Below are 15,635 nucleotides of genomic sequence, written 5' to 3'. Positions count from 1 at the left end.
CTATGGCCGCAATAAATTAATGAGCCAAGAACTGGTCATTTACAAACTAGAGATCATGTGGCTGTATAGTCGGCTTTTTGTGGATGGCTCTTTTGCGAATGATTCGTTTCTCCACAAAGACATTATCTATTAACGGCAACAACAACAATTGACTTTTATAGTGTGGCAATATGACATTATGAGATTTTTTCAGCCCTTGTGTTGTTTGAGTTTTCTTTTAAGCAAAATTGAATATTTGATCTGTTTCCTATCACTGAGTCACAGTGTCAGTTCATTTTATAAATAAACACTGAGAAAAAGGTTGAGAAGATGAGAGATATCAGAGATTGTATTATCTATTTGCTTTTTCTTGCTCTCACAGAGATGGACCTGGGGTCCGTTTCACAAAGCAGGTTCAACAAACTCTGAGTCTAATCCTGAACTGATCTAGGAAACTCAGAGTTAGTTCAATCAACTCTGAGGTAACTTGAACCTGAGTTACGGGGAGATGAAAAGCCCTCATCAATGGAACAAAGATAATATGATTCACCATAGCAACCAGCAAAAAAAACCCTCTCCCCGCTCACTTTTAACGGTGGAGTGATGTATGAATGCCGACGCAGAATCACATCAATTTCAGGGTTAACAGACTCAGAGTTTTCACTAAACCTGCTTTGTGAAACGGACCCCTGAAATTGCCTGTCCGTCTGACTTCTGGCAGTTTCAAGCCACTCTTATAACAGCAACTTATTCACTCCCACGGGACAATTTGTGTATTCAATTGACATGTTCTGATGTGACTCATTGCTGCACAGGCCTGGCCACATGAAATTTTCCCGACCCCAGTGAGAGCAGGGAGAAATTTGTCAAATTGAATAACATTAAATGCAGTTCATTTTTCTTTGGAAGAACCTATCACAATGAAATGATAAGAAAATTTCCCCCCCGGTGGAAGAATTCATGAAATATTCAATCCTATTTGCAGATATTTGTGTTTAGGGTGGCTATACTAAAGCGTTCCTTGGAGCTTTGATGTGCCATTATTAGCTACCGGTATGTGCATGGGTGGCTAAGGAGTACTAAATGTTCATTCAGTAGGTTAATTCAAATATTTTTTTTTTCTTTTTACCTTTCCAGGGCTCAGCAGGGCATTCGTTAATTTCTCCTGTAATTATCACTCTTGCATTGGCTCAAACAGAAGTAGATTTTCTTGAATCCCACTCAACATTACAAGTGGATTATGAGCCGGAGGCATACAACTTCTGACTGTTTAAACTTTATGAGCTGGAAGCCTTTCCTGTTGTCTGTAAAAGTAATGATGAGAAAGTGCATGATCATATTTCTTTTTAACTGACAAAGATGTGTCTCTCCAGGCACCGTTCTTTTCTTTTGTTTCTTGTTTTAATTTTGTTAATTTGCTATACCACATACAGGGAGTAAAAAAAAAGAAATGTTAACACCTCATTAAAAATGGATGCAACTATGAATAATTTTATCTCGGTTACAACTGTTACTGATGGTGTAACGCCTCAATCAGCAGTGCATTGTATTTTGTTTGGTTGTTGACAGTAGCTGTACAGTATAGAGTGTGTGATGACATTTTCCCCAACATTTTTCCAACTTAAACAACCTCAAAGGTTTTTTTTCCACTTTTCTCTTGATCCATGGTCCAGGAGTAAAATGTAACTACTGATTTAGCACCCCATGCACATGTATATGACCCTGGTTATGATGGTCGCAATAAAAAACATGCAAGTATACATAAAGTATTGGTTACGTTAAGGCTCTACTGGTAAGGTTTAGGAGAAGATTTTGATTATGGTTAAAATCCATACTCAACATCAGACAACCTTTGTCATCATGTTTACAATAATAACAACATGGGTAACCTTGTTAAGTGTTCATGGATAAAAGAAACATGTTAAACTGCTGACATCACATGGGAATCAAACACTCTGCTGTGTTGCATGATTATCCACCCATCAATTTACACCAAAATGCTCATGATGAAGACTTTGTCTGCTCTTAAAGTACATCACTGCACCTTTCCCTTTGATCATGTCATAGTTACTATGGCCACTAGATGTCACCAATCAACAAAATGCAACATGCGGTTGTAAATGGGGTCATAATTAGCTTCTGCACAAACGACCAATTGTCAGGTTGCGGGGAAGGACCTAAATGCAGACACGCAGGTTCAGTCCATAGACTGTAAAAAGAATGGACGTAGCGTCCGTGACGTCACCCATTGGTTTTGGGGAGTCGTTTTTGTGACTCAAATATGGCGGCCTGAACAGCGCCATGTTGGATTGGCCGGCCGAGAACCCGCCCACACTGGCCTCGAAGCAGCTGTCCACGGAGCTGCTCGGACCTGTCACTCAACGTTTCCACGCCCTAATTGGCCAGAATTTTAACCTAATAACAGTAAAACAGTAGAGTTAAAAAAAAATTCACCCCCCTCAGAGTGTGTGCGGGGGTAGAAACTATCGATTGAGACGAAAAAACGTTCTGACACCAGGCTTTTAACATGTTTACTGAGGATGTAAAGTCGGCGATTTTAACATGGGGGTCTATGGGGAATGCTCCCTTCTGACACCAGCCCCCAGAGGAATTCGAGGGGATTGCAGTTTTTTGAACGCGGAAGTGAGCTTCACTTCTCAGACCGACAACTGCCCTCTTGGTTCAGTCACAAAAAGGGTTTTATTTACTCACAAACAAGCAGGGAAAACACTGGAGCATGGAGCAGGGCAGGGGAAGAAGCAATGAAGCGACGTCACACGCGAGACGACATTTATTGCCGGAAGAGACTGCCTGAACACAGTAGCTAAAGCAGTCATCACAGAAGGGACAACACGGCTGAATTTATGGAGTTTGACAACAACGACAACTGGTTTCATTTCGATGGGCGCCCCTATCAGTTTGAGACCGAGTTTACTGAAGACGAGCTGAAGGAAATGGAGAAGAAAAGTGAAAGAGGGACGGTTATAGACAGCTATAGACGGAGTCTATGTGCTGGGTCCCCCACTTTTCTGGGGGGTTCGAGTGGTCAATGTGTGTTCACTGTCTGCCAGTGGCCGCTGAGACTGAATGTCTGTGCTGCCAGTTGGACTCGGACGTGTGTTGTCAGTGCCTGGATGCTATGCTGGACGTGGAAAGTTGCTGCATAACGTATAACTGTAGGAGAGTGCGTTGTTTTCGTCTCTTTTCAATAGAAACCAGGCAAAGATGCCTCGTATTATGTGCTGGGACCCTGTTGACAAAGTGCTGTTCTGAGCATTATTTGTGAATGAGTGGCTTTTTGATTGCGGTTTGACTGCGCTGTTTGTTATAGTGCGGTCATTGCTAAAGTTGCTGCAACTAGAGAAGCTAGCGGTTAGCAGACTTTTCAGGGGGGGGGGGGGGGGGTCTAACTCGGTGTCACTGTATTCTTTTTACAGTCTATGGTTGGACCATGGGTTAAACCTACGCCGGAATATCCCTTCAAAGTTGTATATGTTTTCCAGTAGCCAAAGTGTTGATTCTGCATTGTTTTGTCAGGACAGTGTATGTCACCATTATGGAGAAGGACAATACAATTGGCCAATAAGTCACTCCTTTTTGCTGGACTGTTTGAAGGACTTTTGTGAAGTAGGCCCATTTCTGCATTTTGCTTCTTTGTACTTATGCTTCAGAGGAAACAACTGAGCAGGTTCTATAACAATTTTTGAATATTGCAGTATTTTGGTTGTATTATTTTATGAACAGGAACAACAAAACAACTGGAGGTGAGGGTCACGCCAATCAAGCAGAGGTTGGATACCTCTGCAACTCTCATTAGGCAAGATAACAAAAAACACCCTTTTTAACAGTGGGTGTCTAAAAGACTTTACAAAATACACTGTCATTGTAGGCTAAATTATGATGCAGTTATTATTGATGAAAATATAAAAGATTATACTCAGTAGGGTAGATAAAATCTGCTCATCATGCCATAGCCTAACATGAAAATGAAACACTTTTTAATTTATTGAAATGGGCCAGTTGGAGCATCCAAATACAGTATCTGTAACAGCTTTCAATAAAATGTTGTTGTTGTTGTTGTTGTTGTTGTTGTTAATGAATAAACAGGATCTTCAGATTAGGAAGAATATGTAGGCTACAGCCTTATGTGTCTGAGGACATGGGGGTTAAGGAGGATGTGGTGTGAACCTGCAGCGTGAATATAAATAAATAAAATACAGCTAGGCTACATATCCACCTCTGATGTCCCATGAGCCACTGCCGCCGCGCGCGCAGGCAGCCACAGTCCTCCTCTCCTCCTGTGGACGAGCCGGACGCAGAGACTCAACAGCGACGTTCACCAGACCGTGAACACTTTCAGTTCCTGCTCTCAAGAAATTAAAAAGAAAGAAGAAAAAGAAGAAAAAGAAAGAAATATTCACTTCTCTGAGATAGAAGAAGGCACTGCTGCGGGCTGTGTTAGTGTCAGCCGGGCAGCGGTGCGAGCAGGGGCAGGAGCAGGAGCGCAACGGCACCTTCAATGAACGTACCAGGGAACAGGGAGTGTGGAGCGCGGAGGAACAGGCGGCAACCAGCAAGTTCCCAGGACTCTGAGAACAACGAAGAGACCGAAGGTGGAAAGGGTGTCTGAAGACGAGAGGAGAGACACGAGATGAGTTTGGCTCCATTTCTACGAGGAAACCGAACTTAAAGTGTTGCCGTCGACTCGACGCTGGGAGCTACCCGGGTGAAGCAGGAGTGAGGAGATGCGCGGTGTAACATGGATATCCGAGAAGGGCTAAACACCAGCAAACAGCGCGGGGGACTTACTCAGGTAGGCTTAATATTAATAATTGTTGTTTACTTATACTATGCTCTGTGTAATAAATCGTATTTCCTTTATTGCTAACCCATTATTGCTTATTTTCGGTCAGTTCAATCATCAGGCTGTCACTCACAAACTTCCACTTATGCCATCGAAGATAATTATAGTGCAAAACCTCATATTTTAGACATTCAATAAAAATATCAGCATGCAGACTGTCATAGGGTAACTGGACCATTATTATGTTTTCTTTTTTCCTCCTCTCTCTCACTCTAATAGACAATAGCAAAACAGAGTTACAATATGCACAGCGTGAAATTGCACGTCACATTTGTGCTCTTGCTTGCATGACCATACCTCAATTAGAGAAAAAGAATCCAGTTCTCACTTAAGATGTATAATTTCTATTTTAGACAATATCATTTACGGTGTCCTCTAATTGCCATGGACACCACTTTATCCATGTATCTGTGAGAGGAGGACACAGCTACCCTAATAATTCGTGCTCATTTAAAACCTCCGGCAGACCTCATTTATCTCCAGTGATCAACAGGGGATTGGACTCAGTCCAGTCACATCATCCCTCACTGTCTTTGATTGCACCCAGCTCCGAGCTTGATTGCAGTTCAGATTGTCTAAAGTCGTTAAGCATGCCAGTGCATTGGAAATAGTTGTTCTCTTGTGTCCATATGTCAGAGAGGAAGCTGCCTCAGCCTTGCAAATGATAATTCTGCAGTTAAGTAAATTATTTTTGGCTCAGAAATTAAATGTGTTTCTTTCTACAGTTATTTCTTACATGTTGTGAATTCTTACCTCATTTCACCTCCTGTTTGGAGGGAAATCTCAGTGTTGTAGTGCAGTCTTTATTGACAGTGTGCCAGCGAGATGTTCTCTTGGCATATAGTTTCTACCCAAAAGTTCCTTCCAGTACATACTGTAGTGCCTCCCGTGTGCAGTTACTCCTCTTACCTTTTGCATTCAAGTGGCTGGAATGCAGAGCTACTACACATCTCCTTGGGGAAGTGTGTTCATGGCAGGACACCTTTCTGATGATGTCACTGCTGGCCCAGGAGGAGGAGGAGGAGGAGGGGGGTAGAACATGAAGTTCATGGCACCCCATGAAGTGGAGCATAGTCTGCAGGAGGAGTGGAAAATTGCATGTGCAGGCTGATGTAGGCATGTGTTATGATCTGTTCATAGAAGGATTGATGTGCTTCACGAATTTAGGCGTATACCATATATAAGCAATGGATTTCTGATCTGCCTTTTTATTCCAAAAACAAAGGATTGTAGCTGCATGGTCAGTTAAACTCTAAGCTATAATATTTTATTCAATTTAGTACAGCAGGGACTGTTATCTTTTCAAGGAACCTACTAAGTTCCACAATATATCTTCTGTGAGTCTTTGCAGTGCTTCCATACAGTCTGTTAGCTGAAGAGCAGCGATGCAGAACTGAAACCATATGTTTACCTATTGCCTTAAAGGGTTTTAAAATGACAGCCCTGAGTTGTATTGATCACAATGAAGATAATTCCACCTGTATAGTTAAATATTTATTTAGATATATTTTTTTGTCTTTTCTCATGCACGCCAGGCACTGTTTTATGTTTTTTCTAATGCTTATATATTTACTAATAATATACTATTTATTTATCACTGTCTGTGGTTCTTTTTCAGCTGCACATTATGTACTATTTTCCAGTGCTGAACATGTAGTCTGTTTACACTGGGAAAAATGTAAATGTGAGTTATTGTGTACATGAACATGCAACTACTTCTAGACAAGATTTCTCAATTTTGGCATGTGGTGCAGGGACACCACAGCTGGATGTCTCCAAGGCCCACTGAGAAAATACTTAAAGGGACAACGAGGAGTTTGTATTTGGTTATAAAAAAGTCTCAAATTAATGTGGATGAATCTGCGTTACCTACACTGGGTCCATTTTCGATAAATATATTGTTTTGTCTCTATCGTTATTTTGTTATTATTACTGTATTAGTGTCGGATATGCTGGGCGAGCCGACCAGCGTTTCCTACTTTCGGTTTCGCGGATGCTGCCCGGCGGGTCATGGGAATAACGTCACTGAATCGCCGTTTATGGTCGGAACTACGACGGTATCTGATCATCTTCGAACCTCCGACTTTCACTCTTGATGAATGAAAACATTTGTGGCAAGACGTCCATCTTGCACCGGTCCAAGAATTTCACTGTGCGTGCGGAGGCTCATGGTAAATGTAATGTGAAAACACTTCGCTTTCCAAAACTCCTCGTTGTCCCTTTAAGTAAGATCAGACATCTAGGAAAAACTAGCTATTCCAAAGTTATAGTTCACTACATGTCTGGTATGAAGAAAGGAATGTGTAATTGCGGAGTAACTGTCAAAACAATATAGTGTAACATAAATCAAATACTTCATATACTTAAATTCAAAGCACATTTTATAACAAGACTGACCCTTTGTGAAAAAATAAAGGGGAAAAGTGCATGGAGTCTTTATGAAGAGGTTGGGATGACTGGGTCAGTGGAACACTTGAATAGCCTATGTCACAGGATAGTGGTGTTCGATTCCCCTGTGCAAACATAAGTTTATGTTGCTTGATGTGCATAAACATTCAAGAAAGTTTGTCTTATATTGAGTACTTTTCAGAGAACCTAACCAAGCAATGAGAAATATTGTAACCATGGTGACATTGTGCTAAAATCAATCCTGACTTGTATTATTAAGTTTATGATGCTCCAAACCACAGTACTTTTTAAAGTTTTTTTAAATCCATAATTATAATACAGTAATAATTTCTCTGACATGGATTTCAAATTACCTCCCATGATAACTGCTAGAGTTTGATCCTGATGGGATCCTTAATTACTACCTTAGAAAGCGGGTGTATTGGCACTGACAACCACTTGTGCTTTAATAAAACAAAAACAAAAAGAAAAAATGGAAATAAAACACAATTAGTCAGAACTTGCATTGTCTGTAAGACAAATAGACAGTTTGTTTGCTTCAGTAGCCAATCAGAGTAATTCAAATGTAGGCCACTCCACTAGCAGGTTATTACTAATGAAAAAATAAATAAGTGACGCCCATGTCAGTTCTGTGTTTGTATTACGGATTATATAATGAGCGCATGACTGAGGATTAACTATTCAATCAATAATGAATAATAATAAAGAAAAGCAACAAAGGATTTTAAAAAAAAAAGGATTTTGATACATACATCTGAAATGGTTACGTAAATTATTACCACATCCTGTGCTCATTATATTAAAACTTGGGCTTGGAGCATGTGTGTGAGCAGAAATAACCTTTCAACACACTTGGTTGGTCTTGTCACTGGGGAGAGTGGGATGAGCGTTTCGTGGAGTGCCCCTGGTGCGGTCTGGAGAAAGGAAGAAGCTGGCATGTGTTATGTCATGCCTGCGGCTTGTGTGCTTAGATCAAAACACCATTAGTCTCTTTGTCTTGTGCCACTATTTGAGGTAGAATCTTGGCTGGGGAATATGCTGGCACTTCGATGACTCCCGTGGTGTGCCATTTGTGAGGAAGGGGGGGGAAAAAAGGGTTGGCACATTTAAAAGCAACGACTCAAAAGTTTTGAGTTTAGTGGTTATAGCTTCATAGGTTCTTACAGAGCAAGACTGGCAGTGGGAAGTTAAGTTTTTTTCTGACTTTTTTTTTTTTTTTTTTTATCTCTGTGGAACTTGTGGAACTCTGTGGGAGTCAGTACAAGCAAAAGCACCTTCAAAACACCTTTGAAAGTACTTGAAAGTACACTCAATCTTTTCATGTTAAAATTGTACAGGAGGCTACAAACATGTTTTATGGATCCAGAAGATATGACACCTACTTAACACATAGCCACGGCTGTGTTAGTTCTATGATGAAAGAAAAATATCTGCAAAATCTTTATCTTTAAGAACAAAGTATAGACTTGGTCAAATCTATAACCAGGCTAAGAAACTCTTAATTGCTTTCTTACAACTGCTCACAGTATATATGGGTTAATAAGTAAATTAAAACATATTTAGAGTAAAAAAAAAAACCTGCACTGGAACTGCAAAATAATAGCATCTGATAAGAACTTGATATCATTATCACTGCCACTCTTCCACAGAGCTGCTTGGTAAATCTTTGATTCATGTGTGTGGTGAATCAAAGTATGCAGGATTAGGGAGAAATTTCACGTTCCCTACTACTACTAGTCTCAATGCGAGCACCGCCAGAAAATGAATTTTAGATGACTGGAGGCACTCAGAGCCGTGAGATGAGCCTCACATGCAGGAAAACACTGATCGAGCTGGTGTCTGCAGATCAAGTGAAGTCACAGCTCAGGTGATTAAAGATGCAGCATTGTATGCCATTTTTCCTGGTCTTGTCTCGTTCCTGCAGAGTGTGGGAGTCTGGTCTCATTCATGATTCAGAGCTCGGGTAGGGTGGTGGTGGTGGAGGGTGTTGGTGTGGGTGGGAAGGAGTGAGTGAGCGTGTGTGGGCAGCTCATGCATTTTAGTGTGAATTTTATCTTCATCTGGACTCCTCAACCAAAGGGACCTGGAGTACCCTTCTATTAATACATTTTTGAGCCTTGAAAAATTGATGGCAGTGGAGAGATCGGATGTAGCGGAGAGGGTCGAATCAGCTGCCATCACTGTCATCTTCTGCGGCTGACTGAACTAAAATCTGTGGTTTATCAACTCCAGCTGGTGCTGTCAGAGGAGAAGAGGAACAGAGGTGTCACTTTGACAACACTGAAATTTGGAGGAGCGCTTTGTCTCCACAAATCTGAAACCTGCCTCAAAGCAGCTGCATTTCCTCAAACGTCAAATAAAATGAAGCGCTCAGTTTCACACCCGAGCTCTCCGCTGTTGCAGCACATAACATTAATTCCATGTGATTAGATGACGCTCAAGTACAAAGTACGACTGCGCTGGGGTGTGGACTGGAGCTGCAGGTCTATTAATCGATTTGTGGATTGACAGAATGAAATATTTTGATGAATTGTTGTAGTCCAGGGAGGTGTAGTGGTGCAGTAGTTGGCATTGTCACTTGGAACAAAGGTTTGGATGTTGAACCTTGTGGTTTGGGACCTTCTTTGCTGAGTCTGCATATCCTCATGCCTCTGTGTGTACTATGTACAGTAGATGACGTCGCTGACAAACAGCCCAAAATGTAAAGCTACTTGATTGATCATAACATAAAAAAGAGAAATGTTGTGAAACCTGAATGAGCAAATGCTTGGCATTTTGACTGCTGTGTATTTGTTGATTAATCCTCAAAGGGGGGAGAAAAAAAGTTATATTCATATTTTTACACAATACCACACATGTTGCTTATTATGATAAGTAAGGAAGTAGGATTTAGGCAATCCACACATTATTCCTTAAAATCGGAAATATTTATGGAAATTGTATCTCATGGAGTCAGAGATGACAGCTATTTCACATCTCATCTAATTTAAATGTGCTCATGTTCCTGCATTAATCACTTTTTTTGTAAATTAACTAACGTCAAAACATGTGAAAATGTTAGGTACAACTTATTTCCCCTAGATATTGACAAGTATGTTGTGTAAGACCTTGAGCTGTGGTGTCAGTTTCAGAGGAAGGAATATGAGGCACTTGAGGGATAAAGCTGCGTGCAGCATCCCCATCAAAGGTTCAGCACCGGTTAAATTATTACCCAGACAGACAAAAAGTATGCAAATCTGTGTTATTTATAGTCCTTGTATGTTCCTCCATTTATTCTGTCTGGGTTGCTAAAATGACAGGCTGGAGTCATGAGTGTTGTGTTACATTTAAATGCGGTGACATTACAAATTGGGTCAAGAAATGTGTAGGCCATGACTGCCATTCCAGCCGTGGTCAAACTCCATTTTTCAACCACTAGTTTTTTTGCAAAGACATGAAAGAGGGTGGAACTTGAAAGCAAAAGTTTGAAAGCCTTTCCTATCATTAATTTTCATCTCATACAGCAAACAAATGAGAGATCCAGTTGGGGATGAAAGTAAGTCAATGGCCTTGTCACTACCTCTTAAGGTCACAAGGGTAATTAATTTGTACCGAAGAGGAAGTCAAATACTGCCATGCACACTCCCAACTCCCCTAGCCATCATCTTAGTGCTAAGCTTCTTTGGATCAAAAGGCTGTCTTTTATCCCCCCCACTAACCCTGCTGTCTGATGTCTCCTGTCTCAGGGCTTGTGAGTAATAGAGATCAAGAGATGGCAGTTAGAGGCCAACAGATACCTGCTTTTATGAATGGGGTGTCTCCACAGTTCACACGTTCTGGTCATGGTGGCCAGTGGTGATGTAGAGACAGGATAAATTAATTTTAGATGACCAGAGTCTCAAATATTTACATGGCTGACCAAAACAATTACTCAAACCGTTTTTGAAGATGTCAAGCATTTATTAAAGCAAGGCAAGGCAAGTTTATTTGTCTAGCTCATTTTTACATACAGTTTGTCTCAAAGGCCTTTACAGTACATAGCATCATAACATCATTACATGTAAATTAAGTTTTATAATTTGTGTAGTGGAGTTTATATACACGTATAAGATGTTGTCAAATAATGTGGCAGAGGTGTGACAGTAGAATATAAAGTTTTGCTGAACTTCTACGCTACTCTTTTAAAGACATTGTGTGGAATAATTTATTCAGCGCATCTCTCACAATTATTCCCTCAAAGGAGGAGCACTCCAAAAATATCCAGGAGCACAAGAAGGGATTTGAAGTCTCTCTGTTTTATTATTAAAAGCCAACATTTACTCATGACATTTGCATCCTAATAACTGCAAGATAAATTGGAACTAAGATGACACTCTAAACCCAATCTCCATAATGAGATTTATAGGGGGAAAGTGTTGCCTTTAATGGTTTAGTACACGCAGAAGGAAGAGTAGTGTAGGCGAATGTGTCAGGGACACAGCTGATATATTCATATAAGCATCAGTATGCTCTGTCATGCCTTCCAGTGGTGCATAGATAAGAGGCACACAGATAACTAAGAAACTATGAAACTGTAATCATTCAGTTGTCTCGGCTTTTTTGGCACATTCTCCTTGATAGACTATACTGTGTGTTCTTATTAATTTCTACTCTCATTTATTTCTGCATGCTGGTGGAGTGTAGTCAGAGGAAACTGTGCCATCAGTCAGTTAAATGTACCAGGGAGAGTCAGCTGGAACAAAGACAATGGCTAATTTCCTCTCCTCATCCTTCTTCACTCCATAACCAGCTTATAACGCGTATGAGATTTGTCTGTTGCTTTACCAGAAAGCATCGTGGTTGTCAACATGTTTATTTTTTTGAGGGGGGCGGCGGGGGGGACATATTTAGACAAATAAATACATCACTGTTTATCAGTGACAGGCGGAATACATCTCATTATGATGTCACAACTTTTTTTAAGACTTCATTTGAGTCTAAACAGGGATAAATTACGGTTTAGTCCTTGAGAAAATCAATTGTGTGAGTCTCCCGTGGGGACGGAAAATGGTTTTGCACTGTGTACAGTCAGCTCTTTATGTCAGAAATACATAATCCCCCCAGCTCAGATGAATTCGAGGAGCCAGGACAGTGGTTTATTACTTGCCAGGGATGTGTCTGACAACCAGCTTGCTTTTTGTTTTGTCTCAGCAGGTTTGAGTACAAGCAAGCAATCCCTTTATGTTTCTCTTGCAGACACAATCCCCATTATGCAATGTTAAGAACACTGAAGCAAACTGCACAGCGCAAGTGTGCACAAGTGCTTTGTAAGTGCTTTGGTTGGACAAATCATTTTTTGAGTTTGCACAAGACAGAGCACATTCTTGATTATTTTCAGAGATACTTTATACCCTGGCTGTCACGGTATCTGCAATTCAAAATCGACTAAATGTCACCTAGACCTAAAAAGTGTTTGCAGAAATCAAATATTTTTAGCTTAGATTCTTTAGATTCTTTTGGGCTTCCAGGATATGATTGATAATTGAGTTTTGCCATCTTCTTGTGTCTTATATTATAAAAGTCACTGCACAGGAAATATGCACACTTGCTGTATGTGAATCTCTAATGGTTTTCCCCTTCCATTTATTTTTATTTAACAGACGAATCGTGAAAGTACTGAAAAGGACAAAGCCAGGATTCTACACACCTGTGATTGGATGTGAGCTTGTGTTGACCTGAGACCATTGAAATGGAGTTGCCATGGAAACTTATACTGCTGCTGTCATTGGTGGACTGTCTGACAGGTAAGCCTCCCAAACATACACTTTTTTTTATGTTGTTAGCACAGGAGCTTTGAATAGTTATTTCCAGATTTTTTTGTGAAGGCGCCTCAGCATACGGAACAGATGGCACTTAAAAGTCAAATGGAAAATGAACTGGTTTTATGGCACGGCACACCCAAAGCTTTCCACCAAATTCATAAATGGTAGGAAAAATTCATGCTGTTGTGTTTTCATTGGCAGCTCAAGGTAGCAAATTAACATTCTTTCAGGTGCACATTGCATTTTTTTTTCAGACAGTGATTCCTGACGGAAAAGAAAAAGCCAGGTTTCTATCACTGAGAGACAGGCCCTATCAGCTACTGAATGTGCAGTCATTCATTTTTAAGAGCACCTCAATTGTTACTCTAATTGAGATTGCACTAGTAGCAGTACAGAAATCGTGTCATTGATCTCGCCTTTAATGAGAGACCTAATTGTCCTCTCTTATAAAATGTTCAGGGTCAAATGTTAGTCCTCTTCAGAATGTCAGAGTCTGGAGCACAGAACAAGATGAATAAAGGCTTTGTTGTATGAGCACGGTATCTTGAGGAATGAGTAATCTTTCATGTTGCCTTGCTCCAATCAGCAGCCCCTCCTCGCAGCTGGGACCCTAAAATAATTAGTGTGCGTGTGTGTGTTTGTGTGTGTGCTTGTGAATGTCACTGCGTGTTTGTGTTTGTTCATGTGCGTCTCTTCAAAAGCACAACAGCACGTCGGCACCTAAATTTGCCTACATGGCAATTAGCACCACTTATCACTAAATCCAATACACATCAGTGGATGTCTAATGAGGCTTTCCTCAGGGAACTGTGAGTCACTATGGGATTAGGATCTACACCACAAGTCTGGATCACATATTATGTCCTACTTAGGCATTCTGTTAAATATACAGAGGAGTGAATGTCTTTGGCAATAGTGGAAATCCTTCCATAAATCATTTGATCTCAGATAAACAGCTTCAGTGAGACAGTTCAAATCTCCGGCCAGATTCCAGCCACAAACTTTTGTCTTGCAATGATGAGGTGCAGAAAACACATTCACAGTTATCTATTCAACACAAATTATCAAAGAAGCAGAGGGCAAATCGCTTCTGAAAACCATTGTGTTGCACAGCCCTTGCCTCACTCTTGAGGCTTACACTCACAGTTGGTAACACAGAGTAACTGAGCATTAATATTCAGTATGGGCTTACATTACATATGCTCTGCTTGCAAGACAAGTATGGCACAATATAATGATAGACCTCCAAAGGCTCTGTGTTCTGAGAGAGACATGATAAGCATTTTAGTAGGCAGATACGCAATACCGTGTGACGTTGTTGGATAAGTGCTGCTAGGGAGGTTACTCATCCACACTTGGAAATGATTTTCTTAAAACAGTAGGCACTGGCTGTGTGGGAGAGCAATGAGGCCAAGGGGAAGTCATTCCCATAGTGAGTTCATCTAGAGTTAACCAACCTCCCCCCATCCCAACCCCCAGGGCTCTGAATGGCCTTAGGCCGAGGAGTGTACTCTACGGCATGTGTGGTTGTGTGAATGAGCTAACCTTCCCATGGTAAGTCCCTTCAAGTGGACAATGAAGAGATTTCATTTGACAGAAGGAGTTTCGTGGCAAAAATTTGTCGGCAAGACACATCTCTGTATGGGCTGAAGAGAAATTTCTGGTTAACATCATATATTATTCTAAAACATATATCAAACAAGTATCGACAATGTTTGGTTATTAGGGAAAAATAACCATCAAGAAGGGGAAGAAATTCAGTTGTGGTGCTTGATGTAAAGGGCTCTAGTTTCATAGACCAGCACTTTGCAAGTTTTGTGCACGGCGCACCCCAGCGCAGGTACTCCTCCCATCCCTCCTACCGGCGCAAGTGGGAAGAGGGAGGGGAGAAAGCGTGAGTGGGTTTAACAAAGCCGACTCACCTTTAAATGTGCTGCGGGTGAGGCACACTGCAATTTTGTCATTTTATATTTCGACATGGACGAGGGAGACAGCAACGCCAGACGGCCAAACATTTTACAGGAGGATATGTTTTGGACCGGGAGGTCCGAGCTCAGGATGGTAACATGAACAGACCTCCACGGACTGAGCAAAAGTAGTCTGGGAGGAGGTTACTAATTGTTAATCAGGTTTGCCCTGATGCAGAACCGCTGCCCAGTGTGAAAAACAAACAAAAACTCACATTTAAGTAACCTATATAAAGCCTGTGTAACAAAGATGAGTAGTGTGCACAGATCACAACATAAACAAATACCATGCGTAACAGGGATGAAATCAGAAGCAGCTGTGCGTAAAGGACGCATCACTGAGCTCTGTTGCCGGCCCTTGTCAGCGAGCGTCTCTCTCTTTTTCTCTTTTCTTTTGAATTTTCTGAGATGAGAGATGCCGAATATATAATCACTCTCTGATGCTGAGGTTGTTTGTGGTTGGCTGAGAGCGATGTGAACTCGTTAGTTTGTATCACAGTTTCATCTGTGTTAATTCAGTCAGGTTGAGTTCCTATTACGTGTGACAAACGCCTTTGATCTGACATCAGATGTGACGGGACAGTCGATATAGATATACATTTGTGTGCTAGTTGCATTAAATAGTGGTTGTTGTTG

General features: G+C 41.0%; 1 protein-coding gene across 3 annotated transcripts in view; it reads left to right on the top strand.

Moving 5' to 3' along the window:
• The first annotated feature begins 4,221 nt into the window (after positions 1-4,221).
• The window catches only part of cntn3a.1 (contactin 3a, tandem duplicate 1), an 85,626-nt gene continuing 74,212 nt past the window's right edge, over positions 4,222-15,635 (top strand). The window contains exons 1-2 of one of the 3 annotated variants that reach the window (XM_085781640.1): positions 4,222-4,792; positions 12,871-13,014. In XM_085781640.1, coding sequence (XP_085637766.1) covers positions 12,960-13,014 — 55 coding nt within the window. In that variant the 5' untranslated portion in view covers positions 4,222-4,792; positions 12,871-12,959. The remainder of the gene's footprint in view (positions 4,793-12,870; positions 13,015-15,635) is intronic. The other 2 variants (XM_085781637.1, XM_085781638.1) reach the window with 2 other exon arrangements.

Source organism: Trachurus japonicus, chromosome 7, assembly GCF_045865225.1.
Source record: "Trachurus japonicus isolate A0001 chromosome 7, Traja_1.0".
NCBI lineage: Eukaryota > Metazoa > Chordata > Actinopteri > Carangiformes > Carangidae > Trachurus > Trachurus japonicus.
Note: the sequence above shows the minus strand (reverse complement) of the source record. Positions and strands in the feature narration are given on the sequence as shown.